The sequence below is a fragment of the Wickerhamomyces ciferrii genome, contig 00039, assembly GCF_000313485.1.
Source record: "Wickerhamomyces ciferrii WGS project CAIF00000000 data, strain NRRL Y-1031 F-60-10, contig 00039, whole genome shotgun sequence".
NCBI classification, from domain to species: Eukaryota; Fungi; Ascomycota; class Saccharomycetes; order Phaffomycetales; family Wickerhamomycetaceae; genus Hansenula; species Hansenula ciferrii.
The window spans coordinates 97,276-123,418 of NW_011887701.1; the positions used below are offsets into that span (position 1 = coordinate 97,276).

The following is a 26,143-nucleotide window of genomic DNA, read 5'->3' on the forward strand; positions in this document are numbered from 1 at the left end:
TAAACTAGGTCACGTTTTTTCTAATTCTTCAATTCTTACTTCAGATTTCTTATAATCTTTAGTTTTTTTATCAGTACCAATTAGATTACAGGCTTCCTTAATTTCAAGGTAGAGCTGATATATTTTCAAAATTCCTAAGATAATGTTCAGGTTTTATGAAATATATGTCTATTGATGAGACTTGGGTTGTTAAGTATCTGGGAACATCATCAATAGAATTTTATTTGTTTTTAAACGATTTTTCAAGACTTGTAGAAAACCATAGCACACTTAGCGCAATCAAAACCCACGGACCCAGTTAAAATAAGAATGAAACCAAAATGGAGTTAAAGGACATTTTTGATCTGTGATAGGATACAATTGGTAAATAAAATGTAAAAAAACAACCTATATTTATCATCATGTATACGGATCTAGCTTAAAAAGACAAAAGAGTAAACCATAATCAATTGAAATGATCAAATTATTTTTTCAATTCTCTAATAACATCATGAACAATTGTACGAGTCATGAATTCATGTAAACCTTTAGTTTCATCAACAAATTTTTCTTTACTAGTGGTGAATAATGAAATATTAACCAATCTAATAATCAAATTTTTTTCTTTCTTTTCATTTTCAACAATTTCATATTCTAATCTATGACCACCGTTTTGTGGTAGGAGATCATTACCAGCAGTAACATCATAGTAACCACCATTTGAACGAACACCATGGTCTATAACGTTAAATAAACCATAAACAATTGTGTTACTTGGCAATAAACCTTTATTTTGATCAATATCATCAGCAGTCCAGACATATCTCAATTTTTTGTTTTCAGGTAATAAAGGAATTTGAATGAAACCTTTTGGCAATTTGTTGATGTCTAAATTTTTCAATTCTGGTTCAAAATAAGTAAAACCACCAATTCTGTTATGATCACCTTGACTTTTGAAGTATGGACTTAAGAGGAATCTGTGGAACCATAAAGTAGGACCAAGGAAAAATCCTCTTTCTAAAGCTTTCAAAAAATCTTCATTAGTTTTGTATTTTTGTAAAATCGAGTTTGTAGTTTCGGTATCTAATCTTTGTTCATAAAAATCGTAAAGTGGGACAGTTTTGTTTGGATTCAGAACTTTTTGTGTTAATGAATTATGGAAGTTATCAGCATCTCCCAGCACTTTACTCTTGACACTTTGAATGAATGTTTTTGGAGCTTCATAGTAAGGATTAACTTCACGATATTCTCCATTGTAAACTGTATTTTTGATGTAATAACCAGCAGCTAAGGAAGGAACTGAGAGAAGTAAAGTGGCTTTAGTGAAACGACCCATAATTATCTTCGAATATTAACTTGTGGAGCTTTGAAATAGATATATAGTGACTTTGTTAGCAGTTGAATATGTAATTGAAAAAGAATGGGTGCACAAGATGCGATATGAATTATATCCCTTAAATTGATTGACATATAATATTAGGGTGGAAAATTCCTTATTTTCAAGACTTTATATTTATTCGCTAGAATCGCGAGACATCAAGTTTAAGCCAAATTTAGTGTCAAAACTAAGGTTTATGTAAATGGAGTACAAAAGGTCTCAAAATACACAAATTTGGTATCAAAAGAGCCGTAAAGAGAGCATGAAGTCAACACAATTATATTGGTAATCATAAGTGCCAATTCAAGACGAAAAAGCTAGAATGATTCATCGACATCACTTAATCCCGGCTAAAGCAAACATCGTAGCCTATTTTGCAATTTCAGAATCCACACCGGCTAATTTCCAACAACCTAATATATATTAAGATACACCTTAAATTAGCGCTTATATTTGAGCTCATAGCGGAAATTTGAGGAAGGTTTCAAAACCAGTAAGTTGTAACCAGATCTCAGCATCTGTCTGTATATATAGCCTAATTTGTATAAGTTTTAGATGTCAACGGCTTCGGTAAAGTGAGAACTCCATAGTTTAGTAACAATGTATACGTAACCATTTCCCATTTGAGATATTTTTCATCTACAATACAAAAACTGACTATGAAGTAGAAATTTTTGGCACATAATATTATAGTTGTTGAGTATAAAATCAATCAACTGTTTTTAATGTCATTATTAGCACAGGATTCCAAGTTTCCAGTTCATACTTTAAGAGGCCACACATCTTCAATAACAGCTTCCGAATTTGTCAGAGTACCCATTTCCACAAGAGCTAAAACTATAACATTAAAAGAACAACATAACAAAACAACTCTCAAACCATTTCTATTATCCGCTGATGATTCGGGGAAACTTATATTATGGGATCTTACGATCCTAAGGCCATTGAAAACTGTTCAAGGCCATAACACACAGGTGTTAACAATACGACAATTGGGTATAAAAGATAATGAAATCGACTCACGATATTTTGGATTGGTTTTAACCCATGGAAGAGATCATACAATCAAGTTCTGGAAAATATTTGATGAATCTGGTGTTATAAGTTTTGATTTAGTATATGAATTACCTGTGAATGCATTGAATTTCAGTAATGTTGATATTATAGATGATATAATTGTCACACCAAACACACAAAATTCAAATACTTTTGATATTTATGATATAAGCTTCCTATCTCATGAAAAAGTTGATGATTCAAGATTGAAAAGATTATTTGAAGCCGTTGATGTTTATAAAACAGCAGTAGAAAGGGATTATTCAAAATTTGAAGAATTTAATATCAAAAGAGATGAAATGGATGATGATGTTAATAGAACTGATAAATTTGGTATAATTATGAAATTATTATTTATTACAAAAGAATTGTTATTTATAGGATATGAGTCTGGTCATGTTGCTCAAATAAGGCTGAATCGTGATTCTAAAACTTTTGAAATTATTAACATTGAACACCAACATTATCCAAACCCAGTTTTATCATTAACATTTGATAAAATCCACAATGTCGTATTGAGTACTTCAATAGGCTCTAACATTGTTATTCATAGTCTTGAAAAAAAAGATGCAGTTGATGTTAAGCTTTCAAAATTTGGAAAAATTTCAGGAGTTGCAGTTGTACATGATAAATATATAATATCTTCATGGAATGGATATATTAGGTTTTATAAATTAGGTTCAGATCATACAAGTTTGGAATATTTGGCAAACTTTAAGAAACCAAAAGGATTATTAGCTGGTGATTTGAACATTATTGGGAATATTAATAATGATGCTGAAGCCATCGGAGAGAAAAGTACCACGATAAAACCTACCTCTCTTGAAGTTTATCAAGAAGTTGAAGTTGTTGATCCTTTGATAAAAAAGGGGATACATAGACGTGATTTAAAAGTTATTGAAACTTCATGTTTAGCAGTTGGATATGGAGATGGTACAATTACACTTTATAATGATTTATGAAATGAAAATGTTTTGATTAAAAAAGGGAAAGTTAGTTATCTCTATATAAAAGAATTAATAATGCATCTCTATTGAGCTTCTGTAGTTTTTTGATCGGATTTATCTTCTGATTTTACATCTTCTTCTTTTTGTTCTTCAACATCTTGTTTCTTTTCTTCTTCAGGTTCTTCTTTTATAGTTCCCACTATTTGTTCTGACTCTGTGTTAACTTCTTTCTCTTTTGAATTTGGGGTATCTAAAGTTTTTTTATCAGCATCACTATTATCCTTAGCCTTTTCAATATAAGAAGATTCAGGTTTATGTGCACTCAAATCATTATCAGACTCTATATAACTTAAATCTTGATCATCATCTGATTCATCATTTTCATCACTATGTGTTCCTTCTGAATTTTGATTTGCACCTGATTTTTTACCTCTTCTTCTTCTACGTCTTCTTCTTTTACGTTTTGGTTGTTCAACAACACCTTCTGTTGAAGTAGATGTAGGATCAATTGGACTTGGATTTGGAATAGAATTAACAGTGGAAATTGATTCACTTGTTGTTGTCATGGCAGTATCTGGACTTTTTGGAAATCCAGCACTATTCAAAGGGGTATCAAAATCGAATATTTTAGATTGTCTTTTGGTAGAGTTATTACTTCTTATACTTTTATCATCAAAGATTCTTGAAGAGCGTCTTGAATGTGATGTAGATCTTGTTGTTTGATTTCTATCATAATCACTTTCAAAATATCTTGATGAACGTCTAGAATCAGATGTTGGAATTCTTGAAGTATTTGAATTATTACGTTGATGTCCTTTAACACTTTTTGATCTGTTTAAAGTACCAGCATTTGGTGTTATTCTATCTTTCAATGGGATAGATTTATTCAATTCTTTATCCAATGATAAGACTCTTTCTTCCACACTCGAATTTCTTTCAGTATTTGTAGATGAATTTGAAGGTGATCTTGATGCTGTTTTTCTTTCATTTCTCTTTTTAATATTAATTTGTTGAGATGGAGTTTTTCTATGAGATGGAGGTCTATAAGGAGCTGGTTTCTGCTGTTGTGGTTGTTGCTGTTGATCCGTTTGTTCATTTTGTTCAGAAACTTCTTCATTTTCCACATTTTCTTTGAACGGATCTGTTCTTGTTTCATCACCAGCAAGATAATTATTCAGCAATTCCTCTTTATTTATTTGACAACTTATAGCCACTTCATGGAATAATTCTTTAGAAAGTTCAATCAATTTAGAAACATCACGATTTTGTTTATTATTAGCGTTTGTAACTTTTTCAAGTTTTGATGCTAATTTTCTATCTCTATCTTGATATAATTGTTCTAATTCCGCACTTCTATTATTTACGGATTTTAAAGATCTACCAATTGTGGAGTCACTCTTTGTAATTAATGTGATGTTTTTACTGATATGCTCTTCCTTCTTAGCAATAAATTCACTTAATCTATCTTTTAAAGTTTTAATCTCTTTGTTATAATATTCTCTATATTCTTTTTGACTTGTTACTATGGTATCATAAGCAATTTTTAATCTTTCAAATTCAGCAACAGAAGTTGCTTCACTTTCTCTAATTTTTTCACATCTAACTTCTAATTGTTGAAATTTAAATTTTAAATCATCATTCGAGCCTGAAGTTTCATTTAATTGATTTTCAAGATCATTAATTCTTCTTTGTTTTCTTTGTAATAATGAATTAACAGTTTCATTTTCATGTTTAGAATTTGATAATTGTTCCATAATTTGATCTCTTCTTTTCTTTACTAAATCATGAGATTTTTTCAATTCATCATTATTTGATTTTAGTTTAATTCTTTCAGATTTCAATTCATCAATTTCCTTATGTAATGCTTCAATAACTCTTGTTGAAGATGTAGTAGTACCAGGTCTTCTAGGACTTGAAAATGCACTTAAATTGTTTGATTGTGATTTAATGTCAAGTTGTTGCTTTGATGGTGATATGTTGTTTGATTGTACCAGAGGGGTTCTTGTCTTTGAAGGAGTAGACTCGAAGCTATCTTGTCGTGTGAATTTTTGATCTTCCACAGCTGGGCTATTGAAATCTTGATCCATGATGGGGTGATTCTCTTTGTTTTCTTCAAGTATTGACATTTGATTCACCTCTTCAGCAGCACTATAGATGGTAGCGATGATTCAGTTTGAATTACCAGCTTTTTAATCCTTTCCAGCTCTTTACCAACGGAGATCAGTATAATATTAAAATCTGGGCTATAATATTGATCAATATATGGGCGCTTAAGACGAAAAGAACAGTGTTGAAAACCGGTAAGTTCAGAGATCTAATGAGTGACTTGTTTCTAGAGTTTCTAGGAGCCTTTTGTGTCTTGTAATGGTGTGGAATACCAATCGATTCTATCTCAAACCGTGGAAAAGTGGTGAAGAAATGTGAAGAATCACTTTTGCTATCAATTCTTTACCAAAATCTGAACAAGTCAGTACTTTTCTAAGAGTCGGAATTCTTATGATAAAATTTAAAAAAAAAATATCTTCTTTGTTTACATTCTTGAAATTGTTGCTGTGGTAACAAAACAGTATAATTGTTAATGCGAGAATGTTAACTATGGAAACTACGCTAAAAATGAGCGATAATCGGTATGTAACCTATTAAACTCACTGGGTATCTGGGAATGATGATATTTTGGTGAATCTAAGGCCATTTGGAATCGATCAGAGATTGGTGTTGAAACAGGTATTTAAAATGGGTCTTTTCGGTATTCCTGAGATACTCTTCTTCAATTTCTCCTTGAGTTAGAGGTCAAAGATTTGATTAAAGATGAAGTCACCTACAAAGTACGAAAAGAATATAAAGAACATAATTGGTAAATTTGATAAGATTAGTTCACCAAAGAAGAAACCATTAAGTTTTATTCAAGAGATTCTACCTAAAGATCAAGAGTCACATATATCTTCGAAAGATATTAAGCATGATCAATCAATACAGCAAGAGCAAGTACAATTATCCCAAGATCCAATATTGCAAAGCTCACCAAATGTGAAAGTCTTATCACAAGAACAATATGTTCAACAGATTGAATCTTATATCAAGTCAGGATATCTTGAATCTATAATTGATTCAGAGGAAAACAAGAATGATCTTGAACCAAAATTGATCGATTTCGATTCAGCTCCAAAAGATGAAGATTCAAATAGCAAACACGAGTCAATTAAGTATGATATCAAACCAGAAATGAAGGATAATGAAAATAAACTAGAAACAATTAACTTTCCTAAAGATCAAGATCAAACAATTGATGATCCAGAAGCAACCAAATCCGTTATATTCTCACAAATAGCTGAATCTAACCCAATTGTGCAATCTACCAATCTAGAAACAATAACGATAAATGATTATGAATTTGATGAAGAAGATCATTCACCAGATTATGTTTATCGACCACTTGCAGAACCACAAGAAGAATATGACGAAGCTTTTGGAAAATTCACATTTAAAGAACGCTATAAAAACATTCAAACTGATGATATCGAGCTACTAGAAGATGATGAAGAAGAGGAAAGCTCTTCATATAATGATTCACCAACTTCACATCAATCATTATTTGGCTCAACATTACAACAAGATCAAGATGAAGAAGATTCATTAATAAAAGATGCAATGCATCATGAAAGACCTTTTTTCAAATCAATAATTTATATTGATGTCTTTACAGGATATATTGGATTAGGATTATTTGTTTTAATGATAATTTTAAGATTTCTTTATATGTGGCAACAAAGAGAAGAAGTTTCATTTTTACGTTCTGAAGTTAAAGAATTATCTGGAGTGGTTAAAGCACTTGAAATGAAATTTTCAAAACTTGATGTTACAGCTTCAAGTATTAACATTCCAATAAATTTTGCTCAATGATGCATTGATGTTCATGTCAGTTTTCAATTCTAATGCATCTGTTTCTAATAAATGAATATACCAAATACCCTTTCTTATAATTAAATGGTTAGTTTAATAATTTTAATACACATATTGTACATGATTAACTAAACCCGACGTAAAGACATGAATTAATTAATTTATTATACAAACTTGAACTTATGTTTTTTTTTCTTTTTTAACAACGTTTTTTTATTTTATGAGTTTTAATTAAATTTAACCCATACCAAATTGTTTCATCATTTGCTGTACTTGAGGATTATTCATCATTTGACTCATATCTGGCATACCACCACCAGCACCACCCATCATCTTCATCATTTCATTCATATCTGGCATACCACCAGCTCCAGCACCTGGCATACCACCACCACCAAACATATTCATCATTTTATTCATCATACCTGGATTTTGTTGCAGACGTTGTTGAGCTTGTTGGATTTGTTGAGGTGTTGGTTTAAAACCTGGTGGCATACCTGGAAAACCGCCTGGTCCAGCACCACCAGCTTTTTGATCCATCATACCTTTTGTTCTTTGTGCCATTGTTGCCATCATTCTTTGTTGCATTAAAATCATTTCAACTTCTGTTGCAGAAGTACCTGAACCTTGAGCAACTCTAATAATTCTTGTTGGTTCATTAATGAAAATTTGTCCATCACTATCTAATTCTTTTTTAGTCATTGAATCCATTATATAAACCATTCTTTTCATTTTATTTGAAGCTTCATCTTCACCAACTTGTCCCAGCATTTGACCCATACCTGGAATCATATTTGCAATTTGTGACAGAGGACCCATTTTCATTATATTTTGCATTTGTTTTTGGAAATCATTTAATGTAAATTTACCTTCTTGTAAATTTTTCATAGTATCTTTATTATCTAAATCTAAAGATTGAACATGTTCCATTAAACCTTGAATATCTCCAATACCTAATAATTTAGAAATAAAAGATCTTGGTGAAAAAGTTTCAAAATCTTGAACATGTTCACCTGTACCAATGAAAACAATTGGAGTATTTGTTGCAGCAACTGCAGATATAGCACCACCACCTTTTGCATGACCATCTAATTTAGTTAATATTATAGAACCGAAATTTGAAGATTCTTTAAAAGCTTTTGATTGAGATTCTGCAGCTTGACCAATTGAAGCATCAAGAACCATAATTGTTTGATTTGGTTCAACAGCTTCACCAATTTCAATCATTTCTTGAAATAAATCTTCTTCTTGTCTATGTCTACCTGAAGTATCCACTATAATGATATCGAATTTTTCCTTTTTAAATTTATCAACACCATCTTTTGAAACTTTAACAGGATTTGTTTCAGTATAAGAACCATAAAATGGAATTCTTGCCTTTGTTGCATTTTGTTTTAATTGATCAAAAGCACCAGCTCTAAAAGTATCAGCACAAACTAAACCAACTTTAAAACCTCTTCTTTGATAATAAACAGCTAATTTAGTACATGATGTAGTTTTACCAGCACCTTGTAAACCAACAAACATTATAACATTACTTTTACCCTTTTTAGGTTTATAAGGTTCAGTTTCAGTATCAACTAAACGACATAATTCATCAAAAACAACTTTTTGAATCAATTTTTTCTTATTAATACCTGGTTTTTCACCTTCAGCATTTAATTTATGTTTAATATCTTTTCTTAATTTAACAACTAATTTAACATTAACATCTGATTCTAATAATGCATTACAAATTTCTTTCAACATTAAATCAATAGCATCATCATTGACTTCATTGGACTTGATAGCCCCTGAGACGGCGGTATTGATCCTGCGTCCTAAATCAACCAACACCATATTCACTGATTATAATTATAGTATTCTGATCTTTGGAGATGGTTGAGATGACTCTTGATGATATTAATACCCATCTCTGAATTGTTCAACGTCGTATTTTTATTCTCAGCGTTCAAAAACATGCGCGAAAACATTTCGCGAATTTCTAATCAATTATACTCGTTTACATATATAAGTTAAATTTAATACTAAGAAAGTCACAAGATCTGATAAAATCAATTGAAGAAATTGGTTTCAATTTGTTATTTATTATGGATTTTTTCAATGTTAAGACAGATTCAGAAATCATACCAGCAACTCCCGAACTTTTCGCTATAGTTGATCCTAATTTAAGTCATAATGAAACAGATTCACAAAATCAAATATTAATGTTTTGGTATAATTCTACAATTGATGATAATGAAAAACTACGAAAGATTGGGATAATTCAAGGCATTAATGAGTTTACTAAAAGTTTTACTACAAATGATGAGCAACAAGAACAAGGACAACAGGAAAAAGTACGATATATTGAATTGGATAATCAATTAATTTTATTTGATATATGGGAAGATAAATATCAGGTTATTTTAAGTATAAATTTAACCAAGATTAAAGATGAAAATGCAGTGGAATTTATACAAAATGATATATCACCAATAACATTCTTGAAAAAACTAATTAATCAAGGTTATAATGAATTTAAATTACATAATGGTACTATAACTAAAATTTCTCAAACATTAAATTCCAATGATTTTAAAGAATTTTTAAATAATTGGTGGATAATATGGTTAAAAAATTTACAATTAGAAATAATAGAGAATGGGGTAATGAAATTATACAATGGATTCAAAAAATCTTCATCATATCAATCAATTACTACAGATTTATCAAATTTATTTATATTCAATACAAACAAGACAAATTTTGAAAATTATGGATTAATTTATACCAATAATAAATTATCATCACAATCACAAATATCATTACTTAATTGGATCGAAGAATTAGATAATTATGAATTATTAAATACCCAGGGGCTTATATTATCACAAGTTTTAAAAACTCCAATATTAACATCTGGTCAATCAAATGGTTCAACTCAAGAAATTGTTTATGATCCTTTTAAATTAGTTCTCAATACTTTAAGTGAAGTATCTAAAATTAGTGGTGTTACCGCTGGTGTTAATGCAAGTGTTAATGGGATAAGTTCTGGGATTAATACAATAAATGGTTATTTACCAAATGTATCAAGATTACCTGAATGGATGGGTGGTGGTGGCGGGAATGGTGGTGATGTGAATGTTGAAGAAGAAGCTAGAAGACAAGGGTATGAACCTATTGAAAATGCTGAAGAACATGAAAAATATTTAATTGGGAAGATTGATGGGAATATTATTAAAAAGGAAGTTTGGTTAGATAATGATGATGATTATGAATTAAAGAAGTATAATGTTGTTGTTTATCAAAAAGATGATTTATTATATTTATATGTATTGGATGATTTTAATGGAGATTTAGATGATGGTAGATATTATGATGAATTAAAACAAAAATTTAATGAAATTTCAACACAATTATCAATAAAAATAAGTGAAAATAAAGGTTTTTATTTTTTGATATATGATCAATTTCATAAATCAATTGAATCAAATTTACCAAATATTCCAACATTTGATAATGAAGAAGTTAATGATTTAAAATATTTTCATGATTTAACCAGTTCAAAAACTCAATCACAATATTTACATAGAGAATTAATTAAAATCTTAGGTACAATCACCCCAGATCAAATTGAAACATTAAAAAGAACCAAAAATGGTTGGTGGATATTAAGATTATTACACCAAGGTAAAGAAATATTAATAATCAAGAAATGGTCATATTCAAATGGCGTTTCAAATAAAACAAATTCAGTTGATCCAATACGTGAACGAATTTTCCAAAATTCAACAAGTCTTATTGGTAGTATTGGTAAAGATGCAAAAATATGGTTAGATGATTATTTAACAAAGAATAAAATATAAATTATTATTTATTATTACCCATTTTATATACCTTCTTCCCTCATTGTAATCACGATAAACAATTAAATCAACATAAAACCGACAACTTTTCTTCTATATAGAACCCATATGCAAAACACCAAAACAAATACACATCATCAAACTAGTAACCGCCCTATGAATTACCTTCCTATCAAATAATCAAAAATTAACCGCCAGAGGCAAACATTTAATCTTCTTTATTTGAATCAATAATATTAATTAAATTAGTTATAATTTCATCATTTTGTAAAAATAAACCATCTTCATTATAAATTAAATCATTTTTAAAATTATCATCTAATGTAAAATTTGAAATATCATTAACATAATAATCAATTTTTTTACCAGTTTCTAAACGAATATGATTAATTATACTTGGTGGTACGATTGGTAATTTTTTAGAATGATTTGATGATTGATTGTTTAAGAATGATTTTGTTAATTCATCATGATGTTGATGTTGATGTTGATGTTGGTGGTGTTGATGGTGTTGGTGTTGATGATGTTGGCGGTTATTATCATTTATTGAAAATAATGAATTATAAGAATCAGATTTTTGATTTTTTTTCAAATAACTATCTAAACGTTCATTTTGATGTGTATAATTATTTTGTGAATCAAAACTATTTGCAATATTTATCTTTGGTTGTTGAACTTGTTGTTGTTGTAATTTTTGTCTCTTTATTGGATGAATATTTATATCTTGTTTAAATAAATTTTCAATTTCTTTTATAGATTTATCAAATATTTCAAATTCATATCGTTGTCTCTTTGAATAAGATGCTTGATTGGGTATTGTATTAATAACAGTTGACATGTTTAATGAATGAAAGTGTAGCTCAGTATGAGTTTTCAGTAATCAAGATTTCAAATTCTTTTTATATAATATCAAAATTTGATACAATTCCACCACGAGATTATCCTATCAAAGACTCCTCACTAGATTGACAGTAAAAAAAAATGCAAAATAGAAAGTCAAAACTTAAGTTTATTGTGTATAAATTGGAGAAGCAAAGCGCAACTGAGGTTTTAAATAATATATAGTGAACTGGTGATGAAGATGGAGTCCTATAATTTAAAGTCGGATAAGTGTACTGTATGTCGTGGTGTTATTTGTGTATTGTGGTGTAATTTGTATGGGTTTATGGGATCATGGCGTTGTAGGATCCGTAAGTGGCACCAAAAGGTATCTTTTGCCCATGAAGAGAAAAGTGAGCGCGCGTGGACTCCCACTAAGCAGACCAAGCTTACCACCCAGATACCCAGATACTACCCGAGAAAAGACCTAAGACTCTGTGGAGATAGAGATAGTTCAAGAGATTATCAAGAGGAGAATAGAATAGGAGTATGACAGTATGACATTCTAGTATCAGTTTCTATAACTAATATGATCACAGGTGTACTTTTGTATTTTGTATCGTTAATAAATGATCCGATGATTTTTACAAAGAAAATTACTCCGAATCGCAATTTAAATTTTTCAGTTTTGGAGTAATCATTGGAGAATATTACCGCCCCTCAATACAAACCATGATGAGATGATTGAATGATATTAGACAATCTGAATGATTTCATGTCATGGAATGTTCTTTATGGCTAATGGGTAGTGGAAATGTAACTGTGTATCTTTGTTATCTCCACATATTTTATATACCCTGTGAGTCTTGCGGTCTTGCGGTCTTGCGCTTTCTTATCTATTGAAAAATTAATGATATGATGAAACTTGGTGATGTGAAATCGTAAACATAAGATTACAATATTACTAGGTTTATCAACAAAGCTGGGTTATCATAGGTTATCTTCCTCGGTACATACTACATGCTTCAAACAACCTATCTAAACTTTAACAATTGCTTTTAATATTCCCCGTTGGACCAGTTCAGATAGCTTTATAGTATAGAAATTTAGCTATCAATGCACAAGTACTTAACTTATTGACGTGTGTTTATTTATACCATTTGACATGTTTTTAGATAGATTAGACACCTATTAATTCATTATTGGAGTACTATTGGTCTTGGAGTACATATATCGTTATCTTAGCAACTTTATTTTAATCATAGTAGACCCATATAGACCCCATATCGATCAAATAAATTGCTCAAAGATTTAAAGATTAAAGATATACATCAAGATTACACATCTGTCAAAATGCATTACAGCCTGTCATAAGTATTTGTTATCTTTTAAAGTTTTTGATAACGTCATTAAAATTCAACATATATATACACCACACCCATAAACAGTTGATCTTTCTTAATCTTAAGTCACTGGATTCTTTATCAAAAAATCTATATGATTATCAATAAATTTACAAATTGATTCTTTATCAACATTTTCAAAATATTTTAAATTAATTTTTAAATCACAAAGTAATGATTTCATTCTCTTGTATTGAACTAATTCAAAATCAAATGGTTCAACTAAAAATTTTGAAATATCTGAATATAATCTAATTTCTTCACCTTTTGAATTTTTTAATTTATTTTCTTTCCATAATAAATATGGATTAAATTTTGGGAAATTTGCATGAACAGTAAAAACAGAAGCTAATCTTGTATCAAAATTTTCTTCAAATCCTTTAAAATTTTCATTTTTAGAATTTAATAATAAACGTTCATATTGTTCATAATCTTCAATTGGTGATCTTTGTCCCATTGAAACACCTTGAAAATTCCCATCATCAAACCAACCAAATGATTGAATTTCTGATTTAACTTGATAAAATTTTTCATTTGATTTAATTGCTGCTGCAATAAATGTATCTTTATCACCTTCACCACTTTGTCCTTGTGAAAGTAATTTATAAAAAAAATTTGGTCCATAAAGATTATAAAAAAATGATAATAATATAGTTTTTAAATGATCAGATTTTCTAATCATTAATTGTCCTGATTCTGATGATAAATCTGGTATTGAACCTTCTAAATCATGTAATGGAACCTGGTCTAATTGATTTTCTGGAATAATTTTAGATTCTAACATTGGCCATTTCCCCATTCTAACTCTTTTATTTGTAATATTAATATTTGCAATATCATAAAATAATGGTGATGTTGTTCTTAACCAATAATCTGGCCATAATACCATACCATGATTTATAAATGGTTTTGAATAAAATAATTTATCAGGATTACTAACTAATATATTATCACTATCCATAAATAATATACTATCAAATGATGATGCAATTAATGCTAATGATTTATATTGATATCCTGAAAATTTCATTGTTGACATAACTTCTTCACCAAATACATTATCTAATAATATACATTTCCCATTTAATGAAGGTAATATAATTTCACATAATTCTTGTTCATATTCTTCAATAGTTGGTATAATTAATTCTATTGGTAATTTTGAACCAAATGATCTCAATGATTTTATTGATAATAATGATAACCATGAAAATTGAGCACCTCCAATCATAACTATACCTTCACCTTTATAAAGATCTTTGGGGAATTTATATGGTAATTCATTGAAAACTTCTTGATGAATTTTTTGTAAATTTTCAATTTGAATTGGATCTAATTTTAAAAATTCTGATAATTTTTTTTTACTCCAAATTAATTCAGAATCACGAGAATCTGCTTTACCAATAAGATCTAAAGCAGGAATTTTAAATTTTTGTTCATTAAGAATTTTAAACATTTTTGAATAAAAATTTTGTGATTTTTTATTTCTCTTGGAATCTTTAATATGACTTTGTAATTCTTTATTTAATAAATCATCACCAAGATCTATTTTAGATTGTGATATATGTCTTAATAATGAATTATTATCATTTTCATTAAAATATGAAAAAATATTTTGACGAATACTATTTATCTTAGAATTTGTTGATTCTTTTGATGATGATGATGATACTGAAACTAATGAATATATGACGAAAAGAATGATTGAAGACAGGATCAAAAGCCTTCTTAGCCTTGGTGTTATCATCTTGATCTATAATATAACCTATCACTGATGATCTAGATCAATAACAATAAGTAAACAACACAACCCAAATCTATGGTATTGTTTTTTTAAAAACAACACATTGGACACGAAATTTATGGGAATGCTTTTGGTAAGAGACACAGTGCAGACGACCCTCAAATTTTATTTTTCGCGATCATAATTTGCGTTTTCATTTCAACTACGAGTATTAAAGATTTTAGGAGAAAAGAATTCACATAAATTGAAAGTCTTATATATAAAAGTTTCTAAAAAACAATTGTTAGTTGATTTGTTTCACGGTGAAAATATATTCCAGATTGATTATTCATATATCAGAGTCATTAAATCAGTATTTTTGTTTGTTAATCAATGATGGGCAGAAACCCCATCTCGTACAGTGTGAATATAAAAAAATCATCACAATATGAACAAAATCAATCATTTGGTGTTATCAAGTACTTACCAATAATGTATGAATGATAAAATAATTATGTTATCCAAGAATTATTGTAAAAAATCTCTATTGAAATCTTGTTAGATTTAAATCCAAATAAAACATTTCTGATTAAAAAGTTAAAAGTCAGCGAAACGACCTTTCATCAATTTCAACCCACCAGCACCCTAATTTGTACACGAAGAATGCGGCTACCAGTAAACTGGTGATGAGTCAAACACATATGTCCGCCCGGTCGATAATATATCCTCATTCAAAAAACCAATTTTTTTAATCATTTCCAAAAAATCATTGAATTTGAAACATACTCTTTTGAAAATTTGTTAGTCTATTAATCCTAATAAAATCAAATCTATTAACTGAATCCAATGTAAAAAAAGGCTCATACAAGGCTGAAACTTAACGATAATGCAGTTGTCGACAAATGGTTATTCAGTCGGAACAATTGGTAAAATGCAAATAATCACCGCCGGTTTTTTTTTGGAATTCAATAATGAACAATATAATCTTAATTCACATACTTATTACTTTCAAAAATGAAAACACCCTAGTAAACCTTTAATCTTTTGAATTCATGATACATCATGAAGACAATTGATTTTTGGTTATTCTTCATAGTTGTAAAAGAGTGTTAAAAGGAAAAAGTTTTTTTTTGTTTTTCATTTCCATTGTCGAATTGATGATTTTGAAGATTCTCTTAATTCCGGGTTACAATTAAACTCGCGCAGTACCGGTAAAGGACACATACGAATTAGGGCATACCTATAAACTTTTAAATTTAACATACAATTTTCTATTTCTATACTCTATTGTATGTAAGGTTGATGATAATGATGATGTTCATGACTTCAGAGTTCATCATCATAATAAGCACTTATATCTTCAAATTCAAGATCATCAGAAGTGGGTGATACTTCTTCTTTCTTAGTTTCAAAACTATGATCTTTACCAAAATGAAGATTTGTTGCATCAACTGCAAATCCAAATGATTCAATATCTTTAATCATTTGTATAACATTAAAAGTATGTGGAACACACATTGATACTGAATTCCCTAATACAACAATGTTTTTATTCTTTGGTTCAACTTCAACACCTTGATTAAGCATACAATAAACACCTAAAAATGTTGACATTATTGAAATTACTAATAATGTAAATTCTGATCCAAATGCTGCACCATGTGATTTCCTTATAAGTTGACCTTTTGGTGATACTATAAAAGTATTTATGAAGAAATCTTCTAATGCTTTAAATAATCTATGGTTTGATGAATCAGATTCTTTACGTCCTTTATGATTATTATTAATGATATCTTTATTGAAAATCCAACGATGAATAATCTTGAATGTATTTCTCAAAAAATATGGTGGGATATTTTGATGTATGTTTAATATTTCAAATTCACAATAACGGAAGTTACCATAACTATTTAATTTATTATAATAGTTTTCATATGGTAATTTAAATGGTGATTTTGACCAATTATTAGGATCAACAATCTCATTATAAATTGGAGTGGTGAACATTCGTTCAAAAACTGTAGTTATAGCAGGATAACACCAAGAGCCCATGTATTTTTCATTATAGAAATCACCATTCGATTCAAGCCTCTCCTCTTGATCCACATTTGTGCTATGGGTTTCCATTTCAGTTTTCCTAAGCTTTTTCGCTTCCTTTCTTTCTCTTCGTATTGAACTATTAGATTGATCTTCAGTATCATGTTTAATATTTGAATCATCCAAAATGTATTTTTTACCAAAACAAACAGGTGCTAACGCTTTAGCACCCATTTTGTGAACATCTCTATATGTGTTCAGTGATAGCTCAGAAATCCAATCCAGACAGTCAGCTTTTACACTAGCAAATCTCAAAAATGGTAGGCCAGGTGAAGCTGTAAGCTCAAAAACAGTATAATCTTTACCATGTGCTTCTGCGATTGATAAGATTTGATCACAATCACCATCGAATACACTAAATAAATCTTCAACAATATTAAATGTGCTTTTAAATAATGGATCAAAGTCGAATTTGGGATAATTATCAAACGTTGCTATATGAGGATTGAAGAACTCTTGAACTTTATTTACTTTAAAATAATCACATTCAATCATTGGTATTGGTGAATGTTGATAAGGTAATGTCTTTGGATTTCTGAATGGCCTGAAGTATCCTAAAGTTGATAAATGAAGACCATTAAAAACATCATATGAGCGCATGTAAGTTGCATCGTAAAGATGATTTAATAATCCAAATTCTCTAGAATTTTTGTACCATTGATCCCAACGATCCGAAGTCATCAAATGATCTTTGATTATTTTTGATGAATGGAACCCGATAAGATCTTTTTCATTGGATTTTCTAGAATTAAACCAATTGATATATTCGATTTCAATCTTTTTAAAGAAATCAAGCTGTTCTCTAGTATACTGATCCCTTTTAAACCGCAGTGGTTGTCTAATCCCCCTTTTTCTTCTTCTTGTTTTTGGTGGGGAGATTTCTCTATTTAAAGAAGGAACATTGATTTGGTTTGACCTATTCACTGAATCACTTTCAGCTTTATTATCATCCTCCACATTATTAGAACCCCGATTGACCTCATTATTAACAAAATTTGAGTTATCATTAGGTCTGATAATTTGACTTGGCCTTTTCACTGATTCATGCTCAGATTTATTTCCATCTTCCACATAATTAAGAGCCTGGCGAGCTTCAATATTAATCAGCTTTGAATACTCATTAGGTTGACTATAATGGCGCTGATATGAAATTCTTTTTGCATTCTCTTGAGAGGTCAGAAACGGCCGCTGTGATGAAGCTTGATGTATTTGAGGCGATGGCCTTTGATATAATGTTTGATGTCTTTCACCATTATGAGAGATACGACCACCAGCTAGAAAAGAGACACAAGCAATCAGCAGAGTACCAGCCAAAGTAGCACCAATCACAACGTCCATCTTAAAAACCGCCCAACTTGATTAAAATCTTAGGTTTCTTGTAATATAGGGGTATATCTCTATAGTAGCCAGCTTCTTCCTCCTAGCTTCACCAAGCCAATTCCTCTAACCAGGTTCTTTACCCACCGATTATAGCTTTCTTTTGAAAAAGTGTTTGCTTGTTTGTTGATCAAAAGGGCCCCTATTGTTTAAGATGTTTGAGATCTATCACATTCCGCCAAAGTTTAAGTAAGCTAATAGTAGATTGAATTCGCGGAATTTTATCCTTACAAATCGCGAAAATTTTGACACATATTTTCAATTTTTTTATTTAGGGGCGGGCCTGGGCCTAATGAAAAAGCTTCTTGAATATGAATATATGAAACATGTGTAAATTTGATTAGATGAAAGGCGTTGGGAATATGACTACACTGACAAGTAGTATAGCTATAATAGATTCACATCCCAATTTCCAGCATAACAAAGTTAGTATGACTACAAACCATTTCAAGGAGATAGTTGTGCAGTATCACCCTTGTATATGACTTGAAACAAGCGTGTTGGACCGAGGTGGTATATTTGAACGTCCATTTATTGATAATTATATCATGGTTATAGTGTATTTTATATTAGACAAAGCTATATGGGGCTTACAAGATCTCAATATCCCCAGGCGCTTGTAATCTCATCCCCTATTTCATATGAAATTCATGAATATATACCCGGGGTTGTAAACCACGTCGAAGAGCTTATATCGATTGAGAAGTCAGCAGTTTAATATCGTATTTCACTAATTTGCAATAGATATAAGCCAGTTGAGTGTAAGTTAAGTATGGCGTTGACCCTTCCTTCCAAGTTCCCTGTCATTAATGAAAACGTTGCAAATCAATTAATCTAAACATGTTTCTTTGAAGAAGCAATGAATTTAGACAAGGGTATATACAGGTGTCAATTTTTGAGCTAACTTTCATATGGGCTTGTATCTAGTTTTAGTTAGATGCACCTCGTAATAAGTTATAGGGAACATCATGTTGAAAGTACTTGAAACTTTATCATGGAGGCTGCATTAAGTACTAAGCAGCTTACAGATTCTTCATATGATTCATATTATCCTTATCACTAAGATGTCAACCTTATCAAATTGAATATCAAAGTTAGCTTAACTTATGAAATAGACATAGTACGTTTGTATAAGGTTATAAAATATAGCTAATATTTATGCATACTGATGTTACTGTCACACCCAAACTTTAAATGGGCTTGTAATTTGTAATATCGAAAGTATAGTATATCATCTCGAATTTAAGTTTGTAATAGAGCTTAACACGTCGGGGAATTGTTATACTCATGAGCTATAGGTATCAAGTGCTAAATCACAATGTGAAATTCTGAATATGCTGGTAGTATATAATGTAATTGACCTCTGACATGTGTATAGATCTCGCTCATTTCCAAATAAGTCATGAAGCTCGATATGACTAGATTGATTACTCCATGTGTCTTCCAATCCACCATGTGTAAAGTAATTAGTACATGTGACTCGTGAGTACCTATCGTGATTAGTGACGCAGCATGCTTAATAAGTGTGATAAAACTATAGCATTAAGCTGTTCGAAGACTTAAAACCGGGGTTCATCTCAATATTATCAAAGCATGTCTTATCAAACTGATATCCTTTTAATCCAACATACATAGACCAGCCGAATAAATTATACACATACACATGTGTTTGTAACGTCACTTTAAAGCCAGATAATATTAAGAGATCTAGAGCTAGCAAGTAAGCTAGTCTAGATAATATTCCTGGATCAATATACGATAAAGCATATAGTGCTAGAGCGATCATATAGGAAAATCATTATCCTATAGAGCAATCAAGAAGAGATCATGAGATGGTTAGGGATCATATATGGTTTACTCTAGGTCATAAATGGCTTCGTATTCACAGCAGCTGTCAAATATTGGTCTCCATATTATAATCCTGGATAACGCCTCAATATTTTATACTTCTTGCGAAATTCTGGGGTTGAAACAGCATTCCCTATACCTCCAGATACTCGAATGAGTTGAATTGATACACATATGCTTTTGATTTCAAAACTTTCTTTATCGCCGATCTCTTAAGTTTTAACTGTAGTTACACAGAGTTTGTCGATCCCTGGCAGAAATTGGATCTGAAAAATTTATGGGAGTTAAAATCTCTGGCTGGAAGTTTGCCTGATGATGAGCAAAACTATTAGTGCTCGTACTCAATCAACGTAAGGTTTAATCATTAAAGAATCTCATTTATACATTCGAAAGTATAATTTAATCACTTCACTAAACTTTCCAATTTCATCTCAAGATGTTTCACAGATTCATGGATTCAAGGCCTAGCTGGTTCTGAAGTTAATTCATTTCAATTTTCAAACATGTATCCAGGGAATTGAGATTCACAACTGGTCCTACGCTAGAAGGGTACCGCACTAAACGAACGTAAACTACGTTCAATTCTCTGTTCGTTTTTTGATTGTTACTATAGTTAAAGTAATTCGCTTTATTATGATGTCCTATTCTGCGATTGCCGTACAGCTTGTGTTATTATTTCCTCTGAAAGTGATTGGTTCCTCTGTATATGCCCTTTCTTTATTTTGGCTCTGATGAAAAATTTTGTATGTACTTTATGCCGCTTTCAGATAATTTCTGTACGAAACTTTTTATCCGTAGGCAGAAGAGTTAGACAGAGAGGTCTGTTTAGCTATTGAACACTCTGCCTAAAGGTGTCTATCCCTGCCTATCCCCCTCTAATACGTGAGCCCAGCGCTAGGCTGGTGATGAAGAAAAGATTGGCGGGGCTGCTAGAGTAATCTCTTCCCGTTATGCATAATTATGTGAGTTTTGCAGGTTAAGAAAAAAAAAAATTTTTTTTTTGCCCTTCGTTACCAAAAACAAACAAAAAGAAACTTTGAAATAAAAATTTGTACATAATCCTCTATAATTTTGGGTAAATCCCATAGTAAAATCTTTATATATATAGGAGTTTGATAATTTTATACTCCCTATATATAGATAATTGATTCCCCTTGAATTTAAAGAAACTTGTTCCTGAACTTTTTGAATTTCTTCATTCATTGAATCAAAAGTGGTTTGAATCTATCAATTGATCAATCACAACTTGCTCATTCAATTCTATCACATATTCTTATAGACAGTTTACTTTAATAGAATATTTCTTTTTCTTATATTTTTCATATACATATAAAGATCTAAATTCTATTTAAAAAACTGTTCTCAGTGGAAATCTTAACATACCAAAGTACCCATATTCAAACATATTAAAGAGCAACATATACCATGGTTTTCCAAACTCGTAAGTCTAATCGTTTTCGCAATTTAAGTTCTAAAGCTAAACAATTACAAGAACAACAACAATCACAAGTTATCAAGAAACCAATTTTGAGATCTATCACAACTATTGATGATGATGAAAGTACTTATAATAATATAAGTTTCAAAAAAAGAAAGACTTCACCAAGTCCAACCACTAACGTTTCAAATTTTGATGTTTCAGATTATAATAATGATATTGATGATGATGATAATATTGAAAATGAATTGCAGGAAAATTCAGATGATGAAAATATTTTCAATTCAGAAAATGATGATGATTATTATAGTGCACTTTCAGATTATGAATCTGATTCAAAACCAAAATTTCAAACAAGAAAAGCTTCAATTAGTTTGTCAGCTAAATTAAACAATTCAAATAATCATAATGATTTACATGATCAATTAAGAATTTCACAAAATAGAATGATGGGGTTTGAAGATGCATTATTTGATGAAGAAGAATCAGAATCATCAGATTCAACTTCAACTCCAACTTCAACACATTTCAATTTTGGTTCAAATGATGAATTAAAATCATTAGAAGAAAATTTCCAAAAAATCATTAATGAAAACATCAGAGCTAATCAACAAACTAAACAAGAATTCAAAACACCAATTGAAGTTATTAATGATGAATCTACACAAGATATCAAATCTCATGTTAAATTTGATGAATTTGTTAATTATACTGAAGATGAAGAATCTGATTTGGATTCAAGTGAAGGTGAATCATCATCCGAACAACAACAACAACAACAAAGAAAACAACCATCCATTTTACACTATAGACATGATGAAAAGCATAATTTAGCTTTCCCAGATGTTTCAACATTCCCAGTTAGATTTGATCCAATGATGAAGAAGAAGAATACAAAGAATGTTAGAGCATTAAACAGAAGAGCCATTCTATCTGGTAAGGCAAGTGAAATGGTTGGTACTGGTATCACTGCTGGTGATTTTGGTTTATTTTAAGGAGTTATACATACATTCGTTAAGTTTTCGTTATACTTTATTTCTGCATTACATACATTAAAGGTTGACAATTATCAAGTTTGGGTCAACTGTTCATTTCTAGATTTTCAATATAGCTGAATTATCTAAAGTTTTAACTACATTTTTTTTATACCACATGATTTTATAAAGTTAAAGGGATTGTTTTTTTTTTTCATTTCAACTTGATTTCAATTTGTTTTAGGGATATATTATCAACAAATTTATGTATATAGACACACATTATAGGAGTACTATTCATACTGTTTAAATTGTTTCACACTTGATTTTAATACAAAATTTATATGTTATACTTGAACCAATTGTAATATGTTCATTTCTATAGAATCAACTTAACCATCATTCGTAAGTTAATTTCGTATACCCTCAAAAATAACAGCCAATGTTAAAATGGGTATTAATTGATAAGCAGAGTAGGCTATTTATATTCCGACCAGATGCACGTGATACCAATTTGCCCTCGTATATCCTCTTACGGAATCTTTATTTTGCACTTCTCCAGAAATGTGAAAATTTCGCATATGATCAGAAAAGCGCCAAAATTTTCCATACAACCAATTAATTTTTTTAAAGTATTGTTGATTAACGGCCGGTCATCAATTTAAATTTTTTTGACGTTAATAATAATACCTTGGAACATTTTTCTGTCTTAAAAATTATGTTTTTGGGTACTAAACTTTTGAGTTAACGTTATCCAAACAATCAACAACGGGTTGTTCATCAAGGAATATTTGTGGAGTTATTGTTCTTTCTTTATATATTTCAAAAGCGGTGTCAATTTTTCTCCATACTTACCACGGCTTGATTTTTTTGCGAGAGAGTCACTTTTATCTGCATTTAAAACAGGGTTCAACTTTCAACATTAATACTGAAAGTACAAGAATCATTCATATTCAAGGTTTGACAACTATCAAAAGATGACTTCAAAAGTTGTACAAGCGCTGAAGGATACCTTTTTACCCATCCCACCTGCTAAAGTAAGGTCAGCAACAGAGCAACATGATTATGAACTATCAAGAGTTGAAGGATTAAACAATGGATCAACAAAATTCAACATTTCAAATGATGTTGAAGATATAACAAAGAATGAATTCATCACTGATAATACTTCATTAAGTGATGCATCTACAGTTGTGGCACAAACTCAGAGAAGACTGAAAAATAGACATGTTCAATTAATTGGTATATCTGGTGTTATTGGTACTGCACTTTTCGTTTCCATCGGTGGTGGTCTTTATAAAGCAGGTCCAGCTTTCTTATTACTAGGTTTTGCAGCTTGGTGTATTCCAATCTTATGTATAACAGTTTCAACAGCTGAAATGGTTTGTTATTTACCTATAAATTCTCCATTTATTAGAATGGCTGGAAGATGTACAGATGATGCATTTGAATTTATGGCAGGTTGGAATTTTTGGTTTTTAGAATGTGTTCAAATTCCATTTGAGATTGTTAGTGTTAATACAGTTATTCATTATTGGAGAGATGATTATTCACCAGTTATTACATTAGTTATTCAAGTTTTTCTATATTTTTTAATTTCTATATTTGCTGTTAAAGTTTATGGTGAAGTAGAATTTTGGTTAGCTATTGGGAAAGTTATCTTAGCCGTGGGGTTAATGTTTTTCACATTTATAACAATGGTTGGTGGTAATCCAAATAAAGATTCTTTTGGATTTCGTTATTGGAGAGAACCTGGTGCTTTTAAACCATATTTAAGCACTGGACATATAGGTTATTTTCAAGCTTTTGTTGCAATATTATCACAAGCAAGTTTCACTATCGCAGGTCCTGATTATCTTTCCATGGTTGCTGGTGAAACTATATTACCGAGATCAAAAACATTACCAAGAGCTTTTAAACAAGTTTTCTATAGATTAACATTTTTATTTCTTGGCGGTTGTTTATGTGTTGGAATCTTGGTTGCATATGATGATCCTGCATTATCATCAGCTATTAATAATAGTAGACCAGGTGCAGCTGCTTCACCATATGTTGTTGCAATGAATAATTTGGGGATCAAAATATTACCACATATTGTTAATGGTACTTTAGTTATTGCAGCTTTCAGTGCAGGTAATGCATATACCTATTGTTCATCAAGATCATTATATGGGTTAGCATTAGATGGTAAAGCACCAAAAATTTTCACATATTGTAATAAGGCAGGTGTTCCAATCATTTCAGTTTTTGTTTGTTTATTATGGTCATTATTATCATTTTTACAATTGAATAATAATTCAGCTGTTGTTTTGAATTGGATTATTAATTTGATTACTGCATCACAATTGATTAATTTTTCAGTTATGTGTTTTACTTATTTATTCTTTTATAAGGCTGTTAAAGCTCAAGGTATTGATCGTGATTCATTTACTTTCAAAAGTTGGTTTCAACCATGGACTGCTATATTTGGACTTGTATCAGCATTCACAATGATTTGGGTTGGTGGTTATACTGTTTTTTTGAAAGGTAATTGGGATTATGAACAATTTTTATTTAGTTATTTAGCATTCTTTATTGATGTTGGATTATATATTTTTTGGAAAGTTTTGAAAAGACCAAGTTGGAAAAAATCTAAAGATGTTGATTTAGTTAGTGGGTTAAAAGAAATTGAAGATCATGAACGTGAATATTATGAAATGTTGGAGAATAGTGAGAAGAATCAAGTTGAAAAAAATTTGTTCTGGAAGTTGAAAGATCAATTGATTGGATTGATTGTTGGTAGAGATTGATTTGTCTACATCATACGATAGATTACGCGTACGCGTACTATATTTATTTATTCTTAATTATAATAATTAGTTTGCATAAATATGTATAATATTATACCCACTGATATAGATAATGTAAAATAAATTGTTAGTAATTGTTCCTTGACGTGTATATATTATTTGCGGTAAATGTCGACGTACTGAATATTATACTTCTATACATCATTGCTATATGTTGGATGCCACACCAGAACAAGCAATATTGATTTGATATCCTTCATTTCGATCAATCAATCTCATGAAGTGATCTATTCACTATTTGATTGATGAGGAAGGCCCATATTATATGTTTGTTTATTGATCTATAGTAGAATGATGTTTGATGATCGATCCTTTATATATATGTATGCTATCTATAGAAACAGTAACCATGGTGACCTTCTTTTGTTTCAAAATTCACAATAAAATTACACTGCCATAATCCGTTGAAGAAAAGTTTTCACATTGAAAATTTACCCCATCGAGTAATTTATATATCAAAAGGAAAGGCTAGATGCTTTTAATTTCAACACGATCTTCAAGTTTCAA

The 26,143-nt window shown here is 30.1% G+C and overlaps 11 protein-coding genes across 11 annotated transcripts; 5 read left to right on the top strand and 6 right to left on the bottom strand.

Moving 5' to 3' along the window:
- Positions 1-463: 463 nt before the first annotated feature.
- BN7_1730 (uncharacterized protein) lies at positions 464-1,315 on the bottom strand (the record flags this gene model as incomplete). The annotated part of the gene is made up of 1 exon (XM_011277641.1): positions 464-1,315. One exon carries the CDS (start codon positions 1,313-1,315, stop codon positions 464-466), a length of 852 nt encoding a protein of 283 aa, XP_011275943.1.
- A 767-nt stretch (positions 1,316-2,082) lies between these two features.
- Positions 2,083-3,375, top strand: ASA1 (Asa1p; the record flags this gene model as incomplete). Its single annotated transcript, XM_011277642.1, has 1 exon — positions 2,083-3,375. The coding sequence occupies one exon, from the start codon at positions 2,083-2,085 to the stop codon at positions 3,373-3,375; it is 1,293 nt and encodes a 430-aa protein (XP_011275944.1).
- A 68-nt stretch (positions 3,376-3,443) lies between these two features.
- SHE3 (She3p) lies at positions 3,444-5,486 on the bottom strand (the record flags this gene model as incomplete). The annotated part of the gene is made up of 1 exon (XM_011277643.1): positions 3,444-5,486. One exon carries the CDS (start codon positions 5,484-5,486, stop codon positions 3,444-3,446), a length of 2,043 nt encoding a protein of 680 aa, XP_011275945.1.
- Positions 5,487-6,168: 682 nt separating this feature from the next.
- Positions 6,169-7,260, top strand: BN7_1733 (uncharacterized protein; the record flags this gene model as incomplete). The annotated part of the gene is made up of 1 exon (XM_011277644.1): positions 6,169-7,260. One exon carries the CDS (start codon positions 6,169-6,171, stop codon positions 7,258-7,260), a length of 1,092 nt encoding a protein of 363 aa, XP_011275946.1.
- A 237-nt stretch (positions 7,261-7,497) lies between these two features.
- SRP54 (RNA-binding signal recognition particle subunit SRP54) lies at positions 7,498-9,099 on the bottom strand (the record flags this gene model as incomplete). The annotated part of the gene is made up of 1 exon (XM_011277645.1): positions 7,498-9,099. The coding sequence occupies one exon, from the start codon at positions 9,097-9,099 to the stop codon at positions 7,498-7,500; it is 1,602 nt and encodes a 533-aa protein (XP_011275947.1).
- Positions 9,100-9,350: 251 nt separating this feature from the next.
- CCZ1 (Ccz1p) lies at positions 9,351-11,108 on the top strand (the record flags this gene model as incomplete). Its single annotated transcript, XM_011277646.1, has 1 exon — positions 9,351-11,108. The coding sequence occupies one exon, from the start codon at positions 9,351-9,353 to the stop codon at positions 11,106-11,108; it is 1,758 nt and encodes a 585-aa protein (XP_011275948.1).
- A 208-nt stretch (positions 11,109-11,316) lies between these two features.
- On the bottom strand, positions 11,317-11,946 carry BN7_1736 (uncharacterized protein; the record flags this gene model as incomplete). Its single annotated transcript, XM_011277647.1, has 1 exon — positions 11,317-11,946. One exon carries the CDS (start codon positions 11,944-11,946, stop codon positions 11,317-11,319), a length of 630 nt encoding a protein of 209 aa, XP_011275949.1.
- Positions 11,947-13,391: 1,445 nt separating this feature from the next.
- BN7_1737 (alpha-mannosyltransferase) lies at positions 13,392-15,077 on the bottom strand (the record flags this gene model as incomplete). Its single annotated transcript, XM_011277648.1, has 1 exon — positions 13,392-15,077. The coding sequence occupies one exon, from the start codon at positions 15,075-15,077 to the stop codon at positions 13,392-13,394; it is 1,686 nt and encodes a 561-aa protein (XP_011275950.1).
- Positions 15,078-16,379: 1,302 nt separating this feature from the next.
- BN7_1738 (uncharacterized protein) lies at positions 16,380-18,488 on the bottom strand (the record flags this gene model as incomplete). Its single annotated transcript, XM_011277649.1, has 1 exon — positions 16,380-18,488. The coding sequence occupies one exon, from the start codon at positions 18,486-18,488 to the stop codon at positions 16,380-16,382; it is 2,109 nt and encodes a 702-aa protein (XP_011275951.1).
- A 3,312-nt stretch (positions 18,489-21,800) lies between these two features.
- Positions 21,801-22,808, top strand: MDN7 (Midasin; the record flags this gene model as incomplete). The annotated part of the gene is made up of 1 exon (XM_011277650.1): positions 21,801-22,808. The coding sequence occupies one exon, from the start codon at positions 21,801-21,803 to the stop codon at positions 22,806-22,808; it is 1,008 nt and encodes a 335-aa protein (XP_011275952.1).
- Positions 22,809-23,764: 956 nt separating this feature from the next.
- On the top strand, positions 23,765-25,576 carry AGP2 (Agp2p; the record flags this gene model as incomplete). Its single annotated transcript, XM_011277651.1, has 1 exon — positions 23,765-25,576. The coding sequence occupies one exon, from the start codon at positions 23,765-23,767 to the stop codon at positions 25,574-25,576; it is 1,812 nt and encodes a 603-aa protein (XP_011275953.1).
- Positions 25,577-26,143: the final 567 nt, after the last annotated feature.